The sequence below is a fragment of the Carcharhinus amblyrhynchos genome, chromosome 3, assembly GCF_965287045.1.
Source record: "Carcharhinus amblyrhynchos chromosome 3, sCarAmb.v2.hapA, whole genome shotgun sequence".
In the NCBI taxonomy this organism is placed as follows: Eukaryota; Metazoa; Chordata; class Chondrichthyes; order Carcharhiniformes; family Carcharhinidae; genus Carcharhinus; species Carcharhinus amblyrhynchos.
Window position 1 is genome coordinate 129,322,141 of NC_137326.1, and position 15,348 is coordinate 129,337,488.

Genomic DNA, 15,348 nt, shown 5'->3' on the forward strand with positions numbered 1-15,348 from the left:
GAGGGCATGGGCTAAATGTGGGCAATTGGGATTAGCTTAGGTGTTTAAAAAAAGGGGTGGCATGGACAAGTTGGGCTGAAGGGCCTGTTTCCATGCTTTAAACCTCTATGACTCTATGAGATTTAATAGATGTTTGCAGAGAACTGTGCAGACACAATGGGCTGAGTGATTCTATATCAATGTCACTCCAGTGTCATTCCCATTGAACCAGCTGTTCAAAAATTGCTACCTTTATTGTACATTGATACATTCCAAGTTGTGGAACTTAATTGGATTAGTTAATTTCACACGTTTTTTAACATCCCAATTTTAAAATTACTTTAATCTGTTAACTACTTGGTGGGAAGCAGTATGCACTGTCTATTATTTCCTTTATTCCACCGTGGAAGAATCATGTGGACTCGAAATGTTAAGTCTGCTTCTCTGTCCACAGATGCCAGACCTACTGAGTTTATCCAGCATTTGCTGTTTGTATTAGTTTTTTTATATGCTATCAGGATCAATACACAAGTTTTTTTTTCCCTTCAGACAAAGCTTTTATATATATGGGAATGTGCTTTCTGATTTTGTTTGTCCATATCTAAATGTTAAGGGAAATACTTTGATGTGTTTTTTTTTTAGCAGCAGCAGCTCTGATATGTAACTCTGTAGGGAATCGTGGATATGAAGGAACGTTTACGGATAGTAATCTGACCAAAGATATTATGTGACATAATTAAGCACTAAAGGAAAGCCTGAGACATTTATAATGTTCATTTGCCACTCAGAGATCAGGTGATCTCTGAGATTAGCTTACAGTCTAACTTAGGTATTTACTCATATGTAGCAAATAATGCATAAGTGACAAGTTACAAGTCCTTCATAAAACACACTGCAGTGTAAAAAAGGGAACATTTGATCTAAAATCGAATCATGGAATGGCTTCAGCACAGGAGGAAATCTGACCTGTTGAGTCCATCCTGACTGTTTGTGTGAGCAATCGAGCAAGTCCTCATTCTCCTTCCGTGTAATCCTGCACTCTTTTAGGCGCTTAGCTAAATCCCCACCACTGAATCAGCCTGCACCACACTCTGTACATACCAGATCATAAAACTTGCTGTGTGAACAAAAACATTTTTGCACGCTACCTTTATATTTCTCGTGTCATTCATGTTAAACCTGTGTCCTCTGGTTCTTGACCCTGCTATTAAAGGGAACCGTTCTTTTTTCTGCACTCTGTCTAGACCTTTCACAATTTTGAACCTGTATCAAATTTCCTCTCAATCTCCTCCAAGGGGAACAACTTTACAGATGATCTCCTCCATGTGCTATTTGTAGTAAAATGATGAATACAAATACGTAAAAACATGCCATAGGTATGAAATGATACCAACCTCCTGTAAAGTCATGGACTGCTTTACATTCCCAGATCTTCTGAATTGACAAACAGTCAATAAATTATGCTTGATTACAGTATATCTGTAAAATAAGTAGTGAGTGAAGCTCCAATTCTAGTGAATGGTCTCTATCTTAAACTCTTTGTTTGGATACTTATTTTCAATATTCATAATCAAAAGCACAGAAGAAGGCCATTTGTCCCATTGTACCTGCAGCTGGCAAAAAAACTATGGAGTTTAATACTACTTTCCAGCCCCTGATCCATAGCCTTATAGGTGATGGCACGTGCATTCCCTGGAGTGTAGGGGGTTGAGGGGGTGACCTTATAGAGGTTTATAAAATTATGAGGGGCATAGATAATGTGAATAGCCAAGGTATTTTCCCCAGGGTAGGGGAATCCAAAACTAGAGGGCATAGGGTTAAGATGAGAGGGGAAAGATTTAACAGGGACCTGAGGGGCAACTTTTTCACGCAGAGGATGGTGCGTATATGGAATGAGCTGCCAGACAAGGTGGAAGGGGCGGATACAACTTCAAATTTATTTTTATTAGTGTCACAAGCAGTCATACATTAATGCTGCAATGAGGTTACTGTGAAAATGCCCTGGTCATCACGCTCAGACACTTGTTCGGGTACGCTGTGGGAGAATTTTGCTTTGCCAATGCACCTAACCAGCACGTCTTTCGGCTAGGAAAGGCTTAGAGGGATATGGTCCAAACGCAGACAAATGGGACTCATTCAGTTTAGGAAAGCTGGTCAGCATGGACAAGATGGGCCGAAGGGCCTTATTCCGTGCTGTATATTTCTATAACTCAATGGCTCTGTGACTCTATTCAAGTACTTTTTAAATGTGTGAACGGTTTCTGTCTCCTGTACACTTTCAGGAAGTAAGTTACAGACCCCAAGCACCTTCTGGGTGAAAACAACTTCTTAACTCCCCGATCTTTTTATCTTTTACTATTTTAAATCTATGCCACATGGTTATTGCCAACTCTGCTTAGGGACATAGGTCATTGCCATCCATACTATTTCAACCTTGCATAATTGGATGTACTTATATTAAATTTCCACACAACTTCCTGTTTTTTAAAGACTTGCATAAATATAGCATCCAAACTAAAGCATGTGCCAAAGTGCTTTTCAGTCATTCAAGTCCAATTGAAGTAGTCACTGTTGTAATTTTTAAAAATAAATTATGGGATGCGGGCATCGCTGGCTAGACCTGCATTTATTGTTTATCGCTAATTGCCCTTGAGAAAGTGGTGGTGAGCTGCCTTCTTGAAGCGCTGATGATGTGGATATGCCAGCGTTGGACTGGGGTAAACACAGTAAAAAGTCTGACAACACCAGGTTTTAGTCCAACTGATTTATTTGATAGTAAACTCACTAGCTTTCAAGGAGTTTCCCTCTTCTTCAGGTGAATGGAGAGTTCTGGCCTCAGACAGAGCATATAAAGCACAGACAGTTTACTGATTACTGATTAGAATGCAAAACCGCACTTTCTGTACTGTCTGGAGACAATACACATCTCTTTAACCTGTGATCAGTGCTCCTTCCACACACATTGTCAGCCACTTTAGGACTTGAACAGCAGGTTAGGTGTAAAGATTCGCATTCTAATCAGTAATCTCTAAACTGTCTGTGCTTTATACGCTCTGTCTGAGGCCAGAACTCTCTATTCACCTGAAGAAGAGGGAAACCCCTGAAAAGCTAGTGAGTTTACTATCAAATAAATCGGTTGGACTAAAACCTGGTGTTGTCAGACTTTTTACTTCTTGAAGCGCTGCAGTCCTCATAGCATAGGTCCACCCATAGTGCTGTTAGAGAGGGAGTTCCAGGATTTTGGCCCAGCGACAGTGAAGGAAGGGCAATATATTTCCATCTCAGGATGGTGAGTGACTTGAAGGGGAACTTTCGGGTGGTAGTGTCCTGAGTAGCTCCTGCCTTTGTCCTTCTAGACGGTAGTGGTTGGGGGTTTGGAAGATGTTGAGTAAGAGGCCTTGATGGGGTCCAGCGATGCACCTTGTAGATGGTACACATGGCTGCTACTGTTCATCAGTGGTAAAGGGATTGAATGTTTGTGGAAGGGCAAGCAATCAAGGCTGTTTTGTCCTGTTTATTGTTGAACTTCTTGAATGTTGTTGGACCTGCATTCATCCAGGCATGTGGAAAGTATTCTATTACACCTTGTAGATGTTGGACAGGCTTTGGGGAATTAGGAGGTGGCTGACTCACCACAGGATTCCTAGCCTCTGACTGATTCTTGTAGCCACAGTATTGATATGTCTAGTCCAATTCAGTTTCTGGTCAATGGTAATCCCTGGGATGTTGGTAGTGAGGGATTCAGCGATGGGAATGCCATGGATAAAAGGAAGGCCATTGATGAAGCAGCTGAAGGTGACTGGATGGACCAAGACCTGGACTCGGGCTGACATGTGGCAAGTAACATGCATGCCATACAAATGCTGGGCAAAGGCCATCTCCAACTCTCCTGGGGAACTCCTGCAATGATATTTTGGAACTAAGATGAAATACAGCAGCCAATTTGCACATAGCGAGCTCTCACATGACTGGATAATATGTTTTTGCGATGTTGATTGATGAATGAACTACGACACTGGGGATAACTTCAATATCAGGCCATTGGATCTTTTACATCCAATTGAGAAGGAAGATAGACCGGGAATTATGGACTGGTGAGTCTTACTTCTGTTGTGGGCAAAGTTTTAGAAAAAATTATTAGGGATAGGATTTATAGTTATTTAGAGAGTAATGAATTGATTGGAGATAGTCGGCACGGTTTTGTGAAGGGTAGGTCGTGCCTTACTAACCTTATTGAGTTTTTTGAGAAAGTGACCAAAGAGGTGGAGGGGGGTAAGGCAGTTGACGTGGTATATATGGACTTTAGTAAGGCGTTTGATAAGGTTCACCATGGAAGGCTTCTGCAGAAAATGCAGATGTATGGGATTGGGGGTGATTTAGTTAATTGGATCAGGAATTGGCTAGCAGATAGGAGACAGAGGGTGGTGGTTGATGGAAAGTATTCGTCATGGAGTTCGGTTACAAGTGGTGTGCCTCAGGGATCTGTTTTGGGGCCACTGCTGTTTGTAATTTTTATAAATGATCTGGATGAGGGTATAGTTGGGTGTATCAGTAAATTTGCTGATGACACCAAAGTCGGAGGAGCGGTAGATAGTGAAGAGGGATGTCATAGTTTACAGAGAGACTTGGACAAGTTGCAGAGCTGGGCCGAGAGGTGGCAGATGGAGTTTAATGCGGAAAAGTGTGAGGTAATTCACTTTGGCAGGAATAACAGATGTGTAGAGTACAGGGCTAACGGTAGGACTCTGAATAGTGTTGATGAACAGAGGGATCTAGGTGTATGTGTACATAGATCCCTGAAAGTTGGGAATCAAATAGATAAGGTAGTTAGGAAGGCATACGGTGTCTTGGCGTTTATTGGTAGGGGGATGAATTTAGGAGCCGCAACGTCATGTTGCAACTGTACAAAACTCTGGTGCGTCCGCACTTGGAGTATTGTGTGCAGTTCTGGTCCCCACATTATGGGAAGGATGTGGAGGCATTGGAGAGGGTGCAGAGGAGGTTTACCAGGATGTTGCCTGGTATGGAGGGAAGGTCCTATGAGGAGAGACTGAGGGATTTGGGGTTGTTTTCGTTAGAAAGAAGGCGGCTAAGAGGGGACCTTATTGAAACATATAAGATGATTAGAGGTTTAGATAGGGTGGACAGTGATAGCCTTTTTCCTCGGATGGAGAAAGCTAGCACGAGGGGGCATAGCTTTAAATTAAGGGGGGGTAGGTATAGGACGGATGTCAGAGGTAGGTTCTTTACCCAGAGGGTGGTGAGGGATTGGAATGCCCTGCCTGCTGCAGTTGTAAATGCGCCTAGTTTGGGGGCATTTAAGAGATCCGTGGATAGGTTTATGGATGGAAAGGGATTGGTTTAGGTTAGAGGGTCATTGCTTTTTTAATTGGTCGGCGCAACATCGTGGGCCGAAGGGCCTGTTCTGCGCTGTAATGTTCTATGTTCTATAAGACTTTGATTTAACATTTCACCCTTACGATGATTTTTTCATGTAAAAGTCTTGTAGTTAGTTCACTTGAATTTAAGTTCACTCGAATCTAACTGGTTTAAAATACTTCATTTTTTTCTTGTTATATATATTGAGATAAGTTTCTATGTCTGTGTGTGTTTTGTGTGTATGCGTGGGCATAAATGTACATAAAATCATGGTACAATACAAATCAGAAAGAATAAAAAACTGAAAGTGTTGGAAATAGTCGGCAGGTCTGGTAGCATCTGTGGAGTGAGATGAGTCAAAGTCAACTTGGAACATTTTTCTATAATAAAAGCAAAACACTGCAGAGGCTGGAATCTCTGATGGAGCTCTGACGATGTGACAATAATACATCAAATCAAATCAACAGAGTCATCCAGATTTGAAATGTTAGCTCTATTCGCTCTCCATAGATGCTGTCAGTCCTCCTGAAATTTTCCAGCATTTTCTGTTTTGGTTTGAAATATATTTATCTCTCCACAGGTGCTGTCAGACCTGCTGATCTTTTCCTGCACTTTAGTTTTTATTTCAGATTCCCAGCATCCCAAGACCATAAGAAACTATAAAGGGTTGTGAGCAAAGCCCAATCCATCACACAATCAGCCTTCCATCCATTGACTCTCTCTACATTTCCCACTGCCATATAAAAATAGCCAGCATAATCAAGGATCCCACACACCGCAGACATACTCTCTTCCACATTCTTCTGTCAAGGAAAGAGATACAAAAGTCTTAGGTCATGTACCAACTGACTGAAGAATAGCTTCTTCCCTGCTGCCATCTGAATGGACCTACTTTATACCTCTATTAGTAACACAAAAACAGAAAATGCTGAAATATCTCAGCAGGTCTGACAACATCTCTGGAGAGAGAATAGACCAACGTTTCGAGTCTGGATGACCCTTCATCAAAGCTAAAAGCAAAGAAAATGAGATGAGATTTTCTATGATGGTTTGGGGGTGGCGGGGTGCAGTGTGCTGTAATAGGACAAAGGTACCTTACTTTGATTTTTATCGACACCCTACCTGTGACTGTAAGACTACATTCTGCACCCTCTCCTTTCCTTCTCTACGTATGCCATGAGGTGGCGATGCTGGTATTGGACTGGGGTGGGCACAGTAAGAAGCCTCACAACAACAGGTTAAAGTCCGATAGATTTGTTCAGAATCACAAGCTTTCGGATCAGGTCATCACTCATCTGATGAAAGCTCGTGATTCCTTATAAATCGGTTGGACTTTAACATGGTGTTGTGAGACTTCTTGCTGTTCTCTTTGAACGGTATGTTTTGCGCACAAGAAACAATACTTTCCACTGTGAACTGATACATGCGATAATAAATCACATCTTCCTGTAATTTTAGCGCACAGGGAGACCATTCTGCCTAAACAGGTTTATTTCAGAATTATCCAGTTGGTGCCTGTAGCCATAGTTCTACAATTTGTGCTTTTCCCAATTGTTATTCAGACACAGAGGCCGTTTCTCGCACAATGAAACTGGGCAAAAAATTGCAGCTTCCGGGTTGAGCCATGTGGTGGTGAAGGCAGTCACGTGATGGCCTGCCGGTCGCGCAGACGCAGTGCGGTCGCCCCGGCACAGTGCCTCTTCCCGGCCGCGCAGGCGCAGTACCCCTCCTCCCCCGCGGCGCAGACGCAGTGCCACTTCCCGGTCGCGCACGCGCAGTGCCTCCTCCCCGCCCCGGTCTCCGCGGTGACGGCAGTGGATCCGCAGCCAGAATGGCGTCCGGCACCGTCGCGCTCTCTTTCTTGTTGCTCGCCGTCACCTGCCTGGGCCAAGGGCTGGCCGACAAGCGGCTGAAGATGCAGTATGTCACCGGGCCGGTGCTGCGCTTCCAGATCTGGTGAGCGGCTGGCACTGCCCACCCCGGGGGAAGAGAGGGGGTGGCACGGCGGGAGGGGAAGGCTGTCTCCAGGGCTCGCCCGGCACTCACTCACCGTCAGTCAGTCACTGAGAGGCGAGGATTCTGGAGGCGCTAGGCCTGAACCCCAGGAGGAAGTTACTGCATGTTGTACATGACACTGGTCCTTGGGCAGGGTGGAGGAGGTTGCATAAGATGCTGACAGCGGGGAGGGTACAAAAATAACAATACTGGGAATAATGTATGGAACTGATTTTAATATGTTGATTTATTTTAATATTTTGATTAATTTTGATATGTTTAATTTTGATTAATTTTAATATGTTTAATTAATACGTTTAATTTTAATATTTTGGCTAATTTTAATATTTTGACATTAGTTTATTTTACTTTGTGTTGGGTAATTTAACTTTGTTGTTGGCTAATGTTATTAACCGATGCAGGAAATCAGAGGGAAGCAAGGTGGGGACAGAAACAAAAGGCAGCAAGGGGGAAAAATGGAAGGCAAAAATCGAAAAGGGCCGCAGTCCAGAGACTGTGGAGAACTCAGTGAATGGGTCCGGTAAGACTAAGAGAAATTAAACATAGAGAAAGTACAAAACATGGCAGGACAGATGGTCTGAGGTGTGTTTGCTTTAATGCAAGGAGCATGACAGGTGAGGTGAATGAACTTAAAGCTTGGATTACTACTTTGAACAATGATGTTGTGATAATTATGGAGACTTGGATGAAAGCAGGGCAGAACTGGCTGTTTAACATTGCAGAATTTAGATGCTTCAGGCAAGATAGAAGTTAAAGTTTACTTATTAGTCACAAGTAAAGTTTACATTAACACTGCAACGAAGTTACTGTGAAATTCCCCTAGTCACCGCACTCCACTGTTCGGATCAATGCATCTAACCAGCACGTCTTTCAGACTGTGGGAAGAAACCGGAGCACCTGGAGGAAACCCACACAGACATGGGGAGAATGTGCAAACTCCGCTCACAAAGTGACCCAAGCTGGGAATTGAATCCGGGTCCCTGGCGCTATGAGGCAGAAATGCTAAACACTGTGCCACCATGGAGATCCCTTAGTGGGATCATGCAGTGAGGCAGTATGGGTAGAACGCAGGAACAGGAGTGGTACAATCGCACTGTTGGGTGCTCCATAAGGAGGTAGGTGAGGTCCATAATGAACACTTTGCATCAGTATTCACAAAGTGAATACTGGGTGTGGTGGTTGGTGAGTGTAGAAAGGAGAATGTTGACATTCTAGGACGTGTTGTGATAAAAAGGAGGACATATTGGAGGTTTAGAAAGGTTGCCGAGTCCCCAGAGCCAGGTAGGGTGTATCCCAAAATATTGGGAGGTCAGGGAAGAAATTGCTGAGACCTTGGCCAAAATCTTTCATCCTCTTTAGTCATGGGCAAGGTACCAGGGGATTGGAGAATAGCTGTCATTGTTTCTCTGTTTAAGAAGGGCAGAAGAGACAATCCTGTGAGTTTTACATCAGTGATGGGGAAATTATTGGAGAAGATTCTTAGGGACAGGATGTACTCAAATCTGGAAAACAATAAGTTTATTGGCAATAGGCAGCGTGGTTTTGTGACGGGGAGGTTGTGTCTCACAAACTTGATTGAGTTCTTGAGGAAGTGACAAAAATTGACCAGGGCAGGACAGTGGATGTTGTATACGTGCATTTTAGTAAAGCCTTCGATAAAGTTCCTCGTGGCAGGCTGATACAGAAGGTGAAGTCATATGGGATCTGAGGTGAGTTGGTAAGATGGATAAAAAACTGGCTTGGACACAGAAGGTAGAGAGTAGCAGAGTAGGAAGGGTACTTTTCTAACTGGAGGTCTGTAACAAGCAGTGTTCCACAAGGATCAGTGTTGGGGCCTCTGTTGTTTGTAATATATATAAATGATTTGGAGGAATATGATTTGTAGTCTGATTAGTAAATTTGAGTAGCGGATAATGAGGAGGATTGTCAGAGGATACAGCAGGATATAAATTGGCTGCTGACTTGGGTCAAAATATGGCAGATGGAATTTAACCTGGACAGATGTGAAGTGATGTGATTTTGTAGGTCTACTACAGAAGGAGAATATACAGTAAATGGTAGAGCCCTTAGAAATATTAGGTGTGCAGATCCACAGTTCCCTGCAAGTCGTAATTCAGGTGGGTGAGGTGGTCAAGAAGGCACATGACATGCTGACCTTCATTGGTCGAGACGCTGAGTATCGAAATTGGAAAATTACATTATAACTGTATATTATGTTGGCTAATTTTACTTGTGTTAAGAACATAGCAATTAGGAGCAGAAGAAGGTAAATTCAGTCCTTTGAGCCTGCTCTACCATTCAATCAGATCATGACTGATCTCCCCCTGTTCTCAAATCCACCTCTTCACCTGTTCCCCATGTCCCTTTATCCTTTCATTATTGGAAATGTATCTCTTCTTCTGTAAACAATGATTCAGACTTCAAGGTGCTGTGGGGCAGTGAGTTCCACAAGTTCACCACCCTCTATAAGAAATTCCTCGTCGTAGATTTAAATCTATCACCTCTCAACCTAAGGTTGACTAATTCTACTTGACAGTGTTGACTAATTTTACTTTAATATTGTGTTTGCTATAATTTTTATATTTTGGCATGTTGCCTTCCATTATTTTGTTTACCATATATTTGTTTTGGAAAAGTCTGATTGTAGCTTTTTTTAAATAAGTAGATACATTACAACATTTCCAGGCTAAAATTAGTTACTTATCCAGTAATATTTGATTTTCCAATCAAGCTGTTACACATGAATCTTGATGGTATGGTGGCAAGTGCCAGGCAAGATCTACAGACTAATTCTTAACATGAGAGCTAAGTTGAAAGATTGGAGAAATTTAATATTTTGGAAATGTCCAATACATAATGCTTTATAATATATCAATTCAATAACATTTGCAAGCTGAGAGTAAGAGCATAACAGATAGGGACAAGTATAGACAATTTGGTCCATCAACCCTTCAGCGAGATCATGGCTGATCTGATTGTGGACTTAACTCCACTTTCTTATCTGCTACCCATAACCCTTGACTCCTTTGTCAATCGCAAATCTGTCGAACATAGCTTTAAATAAATTCAATGATCCAACCTCCACTGCCCACTGAGGGAAAAACTCCAAAAACCAATGGACTGGTGAGAAAAGAAATTCCTCCTCCTCTGCTCTAAGTGAGAAATGAAACATCTCCTCAGAATCTTTTAAGTTTTAACTGAAAAGATTTTGATTTTTCTATCAGCTTTACATGTGAATATTTCAGGCATTGTGATCAGCACTAGGAACGCTGTATGAAGCTGACTCTTAACATGAGAGCTTTGTGGGAATACTGGGGAAACTTTGAAAATTACTAATCACTAATTTGAAAAAGGCATATAAAAGTTGATATAGTCGAGTGTCTATTTGTATAATGTGAACTGAGTTGAATGCTGTATGCAGGTTTTTCATATTGTCTTGTGAACAGATACCGACAAAATTAACTCAAAAAATTTTCCTCTTTCAATTTCAGGTTCATTGGTGTCAATACTGCTTTTGTTTATTCGGCCTTTAATCGTTACTTAAAATTACAATATGAATTAAGTTTCCTCATAGTTCATCCATCCAAGAAGGCCAACACTTCGACTCGATTTATTATTGTCACATGTATTAGTATACAGTGAAAAGTATTGTTTCTGGAGCATTATACAGACTAAGCATACTGTTCATTAGAGAAGGAAAGGAGAGGATGCAGAATGTAGTATTACAGTCATAGCTAGGGTGTAGAGAAAGATCAATTTAATATATGGTAGGTTCATTCAAAGATCTGATGGCAGCAGGGAAGAAGCTGTTCTTGCGTCAGTTGTTACGTGACTTTTCTACCTTTTCCTGATGGAAGAACGTAGAACACTACAGCACAAACAGGTCCTTCGGCCCACGAGTTGTGCCGATCACACCAACACCTATCTATAACCCCCAATCCCATAAAACCCCATATACTCATCCAGAAGTCTTTTAAAAGACCCCAGCGAGTTCGCCTCCACCACCACTGACTGCAGCCGATTCCACTCACTCACCACCCTCTGAGTGAAAAACTTACCCCTAACATCACTTCTGTACTTTCCTCCCCGCAGAAGGTGGAAGAGAGTATGTCCAGGGTGCATAGGGTCCTGTATTACGCTAGCTGCTTTTCCAAGGCAACGGGAATTGTAAATAGAGATTGTAATGGATGGGAGACTGTGCGTGATGGACTGGGCTTTGATTACAACTCTTCGTAGTTTCTTCTGGTCATGGTCAGAGCAGGAGCCATACCAAGCTGTGATACGTCCAGAAAGGATGCTTTCTATGGTGCATCTGTAAATGTTAGTAAGAGTAGTAGTGGACATGCCAAATTTTCTTAGCCTTCCACAAAAGCAGAGGTGTTGGTGGGCTTCCAGTTCTTTTAAAAAATTCCAAGCCTTTCACTACTCAACTCTGGCTCTATTATTGTTGTATCTACCATACAGTAACCAGAATGTATAGGTGGACCAGATGACTATCAAATCATTACTTGTCCAACAATTCCTTTACAAATGTATTCCATTTGATTTTTTTGTGCAAATAATTATTTCCTGGCAGCAGATCTAAATGTGCTTTTTATTACTTTGAAGGCTGTGCCCTATTCTCTTGAAATAAAGTTTGAAGTTATTTCCATACCATTTTTATGAGCTTTTATGTGCCTTTTCAGATTAATTCTTTGTCAGTTCCTTTCAAACTATCTTTCTCTACCCTTGTACTAATTTTGTTAGGAATCAGCCTTATGAATCTTCTCTAGATTGCCATCACTTCTTGAATATCACTTTTGTGCCTCAGTACCAAAAAAAAATCTGCAGTATGGGAGCTGTGGTTTAACCAAAACAGTATGTGGCTTGAGTGTGACTTCCTGTGATTTGTACTTTATGGATTTGAACATTCTGGTTTCTTTGTTGACTGTTGCTGCAAAATGGCTAGATGTATCTGCTGAAACCTGAATCTCTTAACTTGATCCTTGGTCATTTAGACATTTTAGTGCATATTTTGTCCAGTTTTTCTTGGATTTAGTCCTTTACAAATTGCACTTATCTACTCTATCTATTTACATATTTTGTATTTCCTAAATTGTGTTCTGTGAATCAGCTAGATGGTATCATCTACAAACTTGACTGGCTTTTATTGGATTTATGAATCAGTTATTTACATAGAATCTGCAACACACAAATTAAAATGTGGTGATGTTACTTGGGCAAATTCAGCAAAACACCTTCATTAGCAATGACCAGTTTATTACTTTTTAAGAGTTATATGGTAGAGCAGGGTGCTCGAGGAGGCTTTGACTCCATTTTGAATAATGCATTGTGATCATTAACATTCACCGGATCTTGTATGGTCTTGGTTGAATATCTTATTTTTATTTTTTAATGTAAGTAGGCTTACATTCACACTGCAATAAAGTTACCGTGAAAATCCACTAGTCGCAGCACTCCAGCGCCTGTCCGAGTGCACTGAGGGAGAATTTAGCCCGGTCAGTGCATCTAACCAGCGTGTCTTTTGCATTATCTGAGGAAACCAGAGCACCTGGAGGAAACCCATGCAGACACTGGGAGAACAATCAAACTCCGCACAATGACCCAAGTTGGGAATTGAACCTGGGTCCCTGGTGCTGAGATAGCAGTGCCAACCATTGTGCCTTCATGCTGCCCAATTGTGGTACCCTCAACATTGCTAACTCTCTACCATATTGAACCGGAATGTCAGCCTAGATTATGGGCTCAAATTCACAATATTTCTAAGCAGTTGCAGGACAGCAATCAAGATAGCTCGTGCATAATATTGCCACTGTGTGATAAATTATCCAGACTCACTGCCTAATTTGCGGTTAATTAGCTGATCCCAGTTGTGGCAGAAAATTGGCTAGTGAATTCCTTGGATGGTATGTGGAAAGTTCATCCAGGGTTTCTGTTCCTGATGCTTGGTTAGGAATCATTGATTTTGTGGACTTTGTGAAAGTAGAGTTAAGCTCAGTTTAGATGCTGCACATTCTCATACACTAAACACTGCACAGTGTTTAGTCTTGTAAAGAATGGCTGGTTAGGCAATGTACTGATGGGTTTGTTATTAATAAATTCACAGCATTTGGGCATCGGTGACATGGCCAGTGTTAATTGCTCTCGACAAAGGTAGTGATATGCTTTTTTGTGCCACTGCAGCCTGTGGTGAAAGTGCTCCCAAAGTGTTATTAGAAAATTCCAGGATTTTGACAGAAGGCCAATTGTATTTCTGAGTGAGTAATTTGAAGCTTCTTGGAGATGGTTCTCCTACACAATTGCTGCCTTTGTTCTGGCTAGTGGACATCATGAGTGCTGGAAACCACAACAGGTTGCTGCAGTGTATAGTGTAGGCGGTGCACACTGCAGCCATGTTGTCACTGTGGTGTTGGGGATGAAAGTGTAGGGTGTTTGGGTAGGGACTCAATCTAATGAGCTGCTTTGTCCGGGGCTGGTTGCAGACCTGCACTCATCTAGACATTATGGGGCCTGTGGGATCTGTATACTGTATGAGTTAGCTGTTTAAGGGCTGTGGGTTTAGTAACCATTTGAAACTTGAAACATACTTCAGACTATTATCTCCTGTAGTAAAGGGAGGCTTATATACTGGATGGAGCTCGAACAGTTTCCCTGAACCCTGCAACTCACTTGTTAAAATACAATGGTATCAGTAACAGCAGTTTTAAGCTTAGTGATGGATGTATCCCATTAATTTTAAGATGTCTGGGATTCGTATAAGTTTGCTGACATTAGGTTTGTTCCGTAACAGTAGCAACTTGCACTTGTGTACGACCTTTAACATCGGAAAGCATCCCAAGGTGCTTTAGAGGAGTTACATAAGTTTGACCCAAGAAGGTACAATCAGTGCGTAGTAAACAAGATACTGCGGAAGCTGGAATCTGAAACAAGAACAGAAGTTGCGAGAAAAATTCAGCAGGTCTGGCAACATCTGTAGGGAGAGTAACAGTTAATGTTTCAAATCCTTCAGAACTGAAGGGAGGAGCAATGTAGCAAAGAAGACAGCGAAGAGTTAGGCATTAAAAGGAGGAGAGAGAGATGAGTGTTCAGGAAGGAAACCATAGCTCGGGCACCTAGAGCAGCAGAAGACGTGTGCAAGCAACCAGAGTTAAGGAATGAGGAGTCATTGAATGGTTGTTGAAATTGAAGGGGCTAGAAATAGGGAGAGATGAAGCTATGGAGGAATCCAATCATGATGATAACAGGTTTAAATTTTAGGTATTGGCTTTGGTGCTTTTCTGGGTCAGTGAGTCGTGATGAGTGAGTGGGTTAACACGTGGGGCAGTAAAGTTTTGGATGTGTCTGCAGAGGGATCTAGATAGGCTGAGCGAGTGGGCGAGGACCTGGCAGATGGAATACAGTGTTGGCAAGTGTGAGGTTATCCACTTTGGTAGGAATAGTAGTAGGAAGGACTACTACTTACAGGGTGAAAAGCTGCAGCATGCTACGGTGCAGAGGGACCTGGGGGTCCTTGTGCGTGAGTCGCAAAAACCCAGCCTACAGGTGCAGCAGATGGTCAGGAAGGCAAATGGGATGCTGGCCTTCAGAGCGAGGGGGATTGAATATAAAAGTAGGGAGGTGCAACTGTATAGGGCACTGGTGAGGCCGCAGCTGGAGTACTGTGTGCAGTTTTGGTCGCCGTACTTGCACAAGGATATTTTGGCTTTGGAGGGAGTGCAGTGGAGGTTCACTAGGCTGATACCGGAGTTGAGGGGGTTGAACTATGAAGAGAGGCTGAATAGACTGGGCTTGTACTCGTTAGAGTTTAGAAGGATGAGGGGGGGATCTTATTGAGACGTATAAGATGATGAAAGAGATGGATAGCGTAGAGGTGGAGAGGTTCTTCCCGCTCCGAAGGGACAGCAGGACTAGAGGGCACAGCCTCAAGATGAGGCGGGAGGGTGGGGTGCAGTTTAGAACAGAGTTGAGGAGGAA

At 42.3% G+C, this 15,348-nt stretch overlaps 1 protein-coding gene across 1 annotated transcript in view; it reads left to right on the forward strand.

Annotated features, from left to right (window-relative positions):
• Nucleotides 1-7,138: 7,138 nt before the first annotated feature.
• The window catches only part of LOC145341126 (thioredoxin reductase-like selenoprotein T), a 34,495-nt gene continuing 26,285 nt past the window's right edge, over nt 7,139-15,348 (forward strand). Inside the window, exon 1 of the mRNA XM_080186000.1 lies at nt 7,139-7,314. Within this exon, the coding sequence (XP_080042126.1) occupies nt 7,190-7,314 (125 nt within the window). The 5' untranslated portion in view covers nt 7,139-7,189. The remainder of the gene's footprint in view (nt 7,315-15,348) is intronic.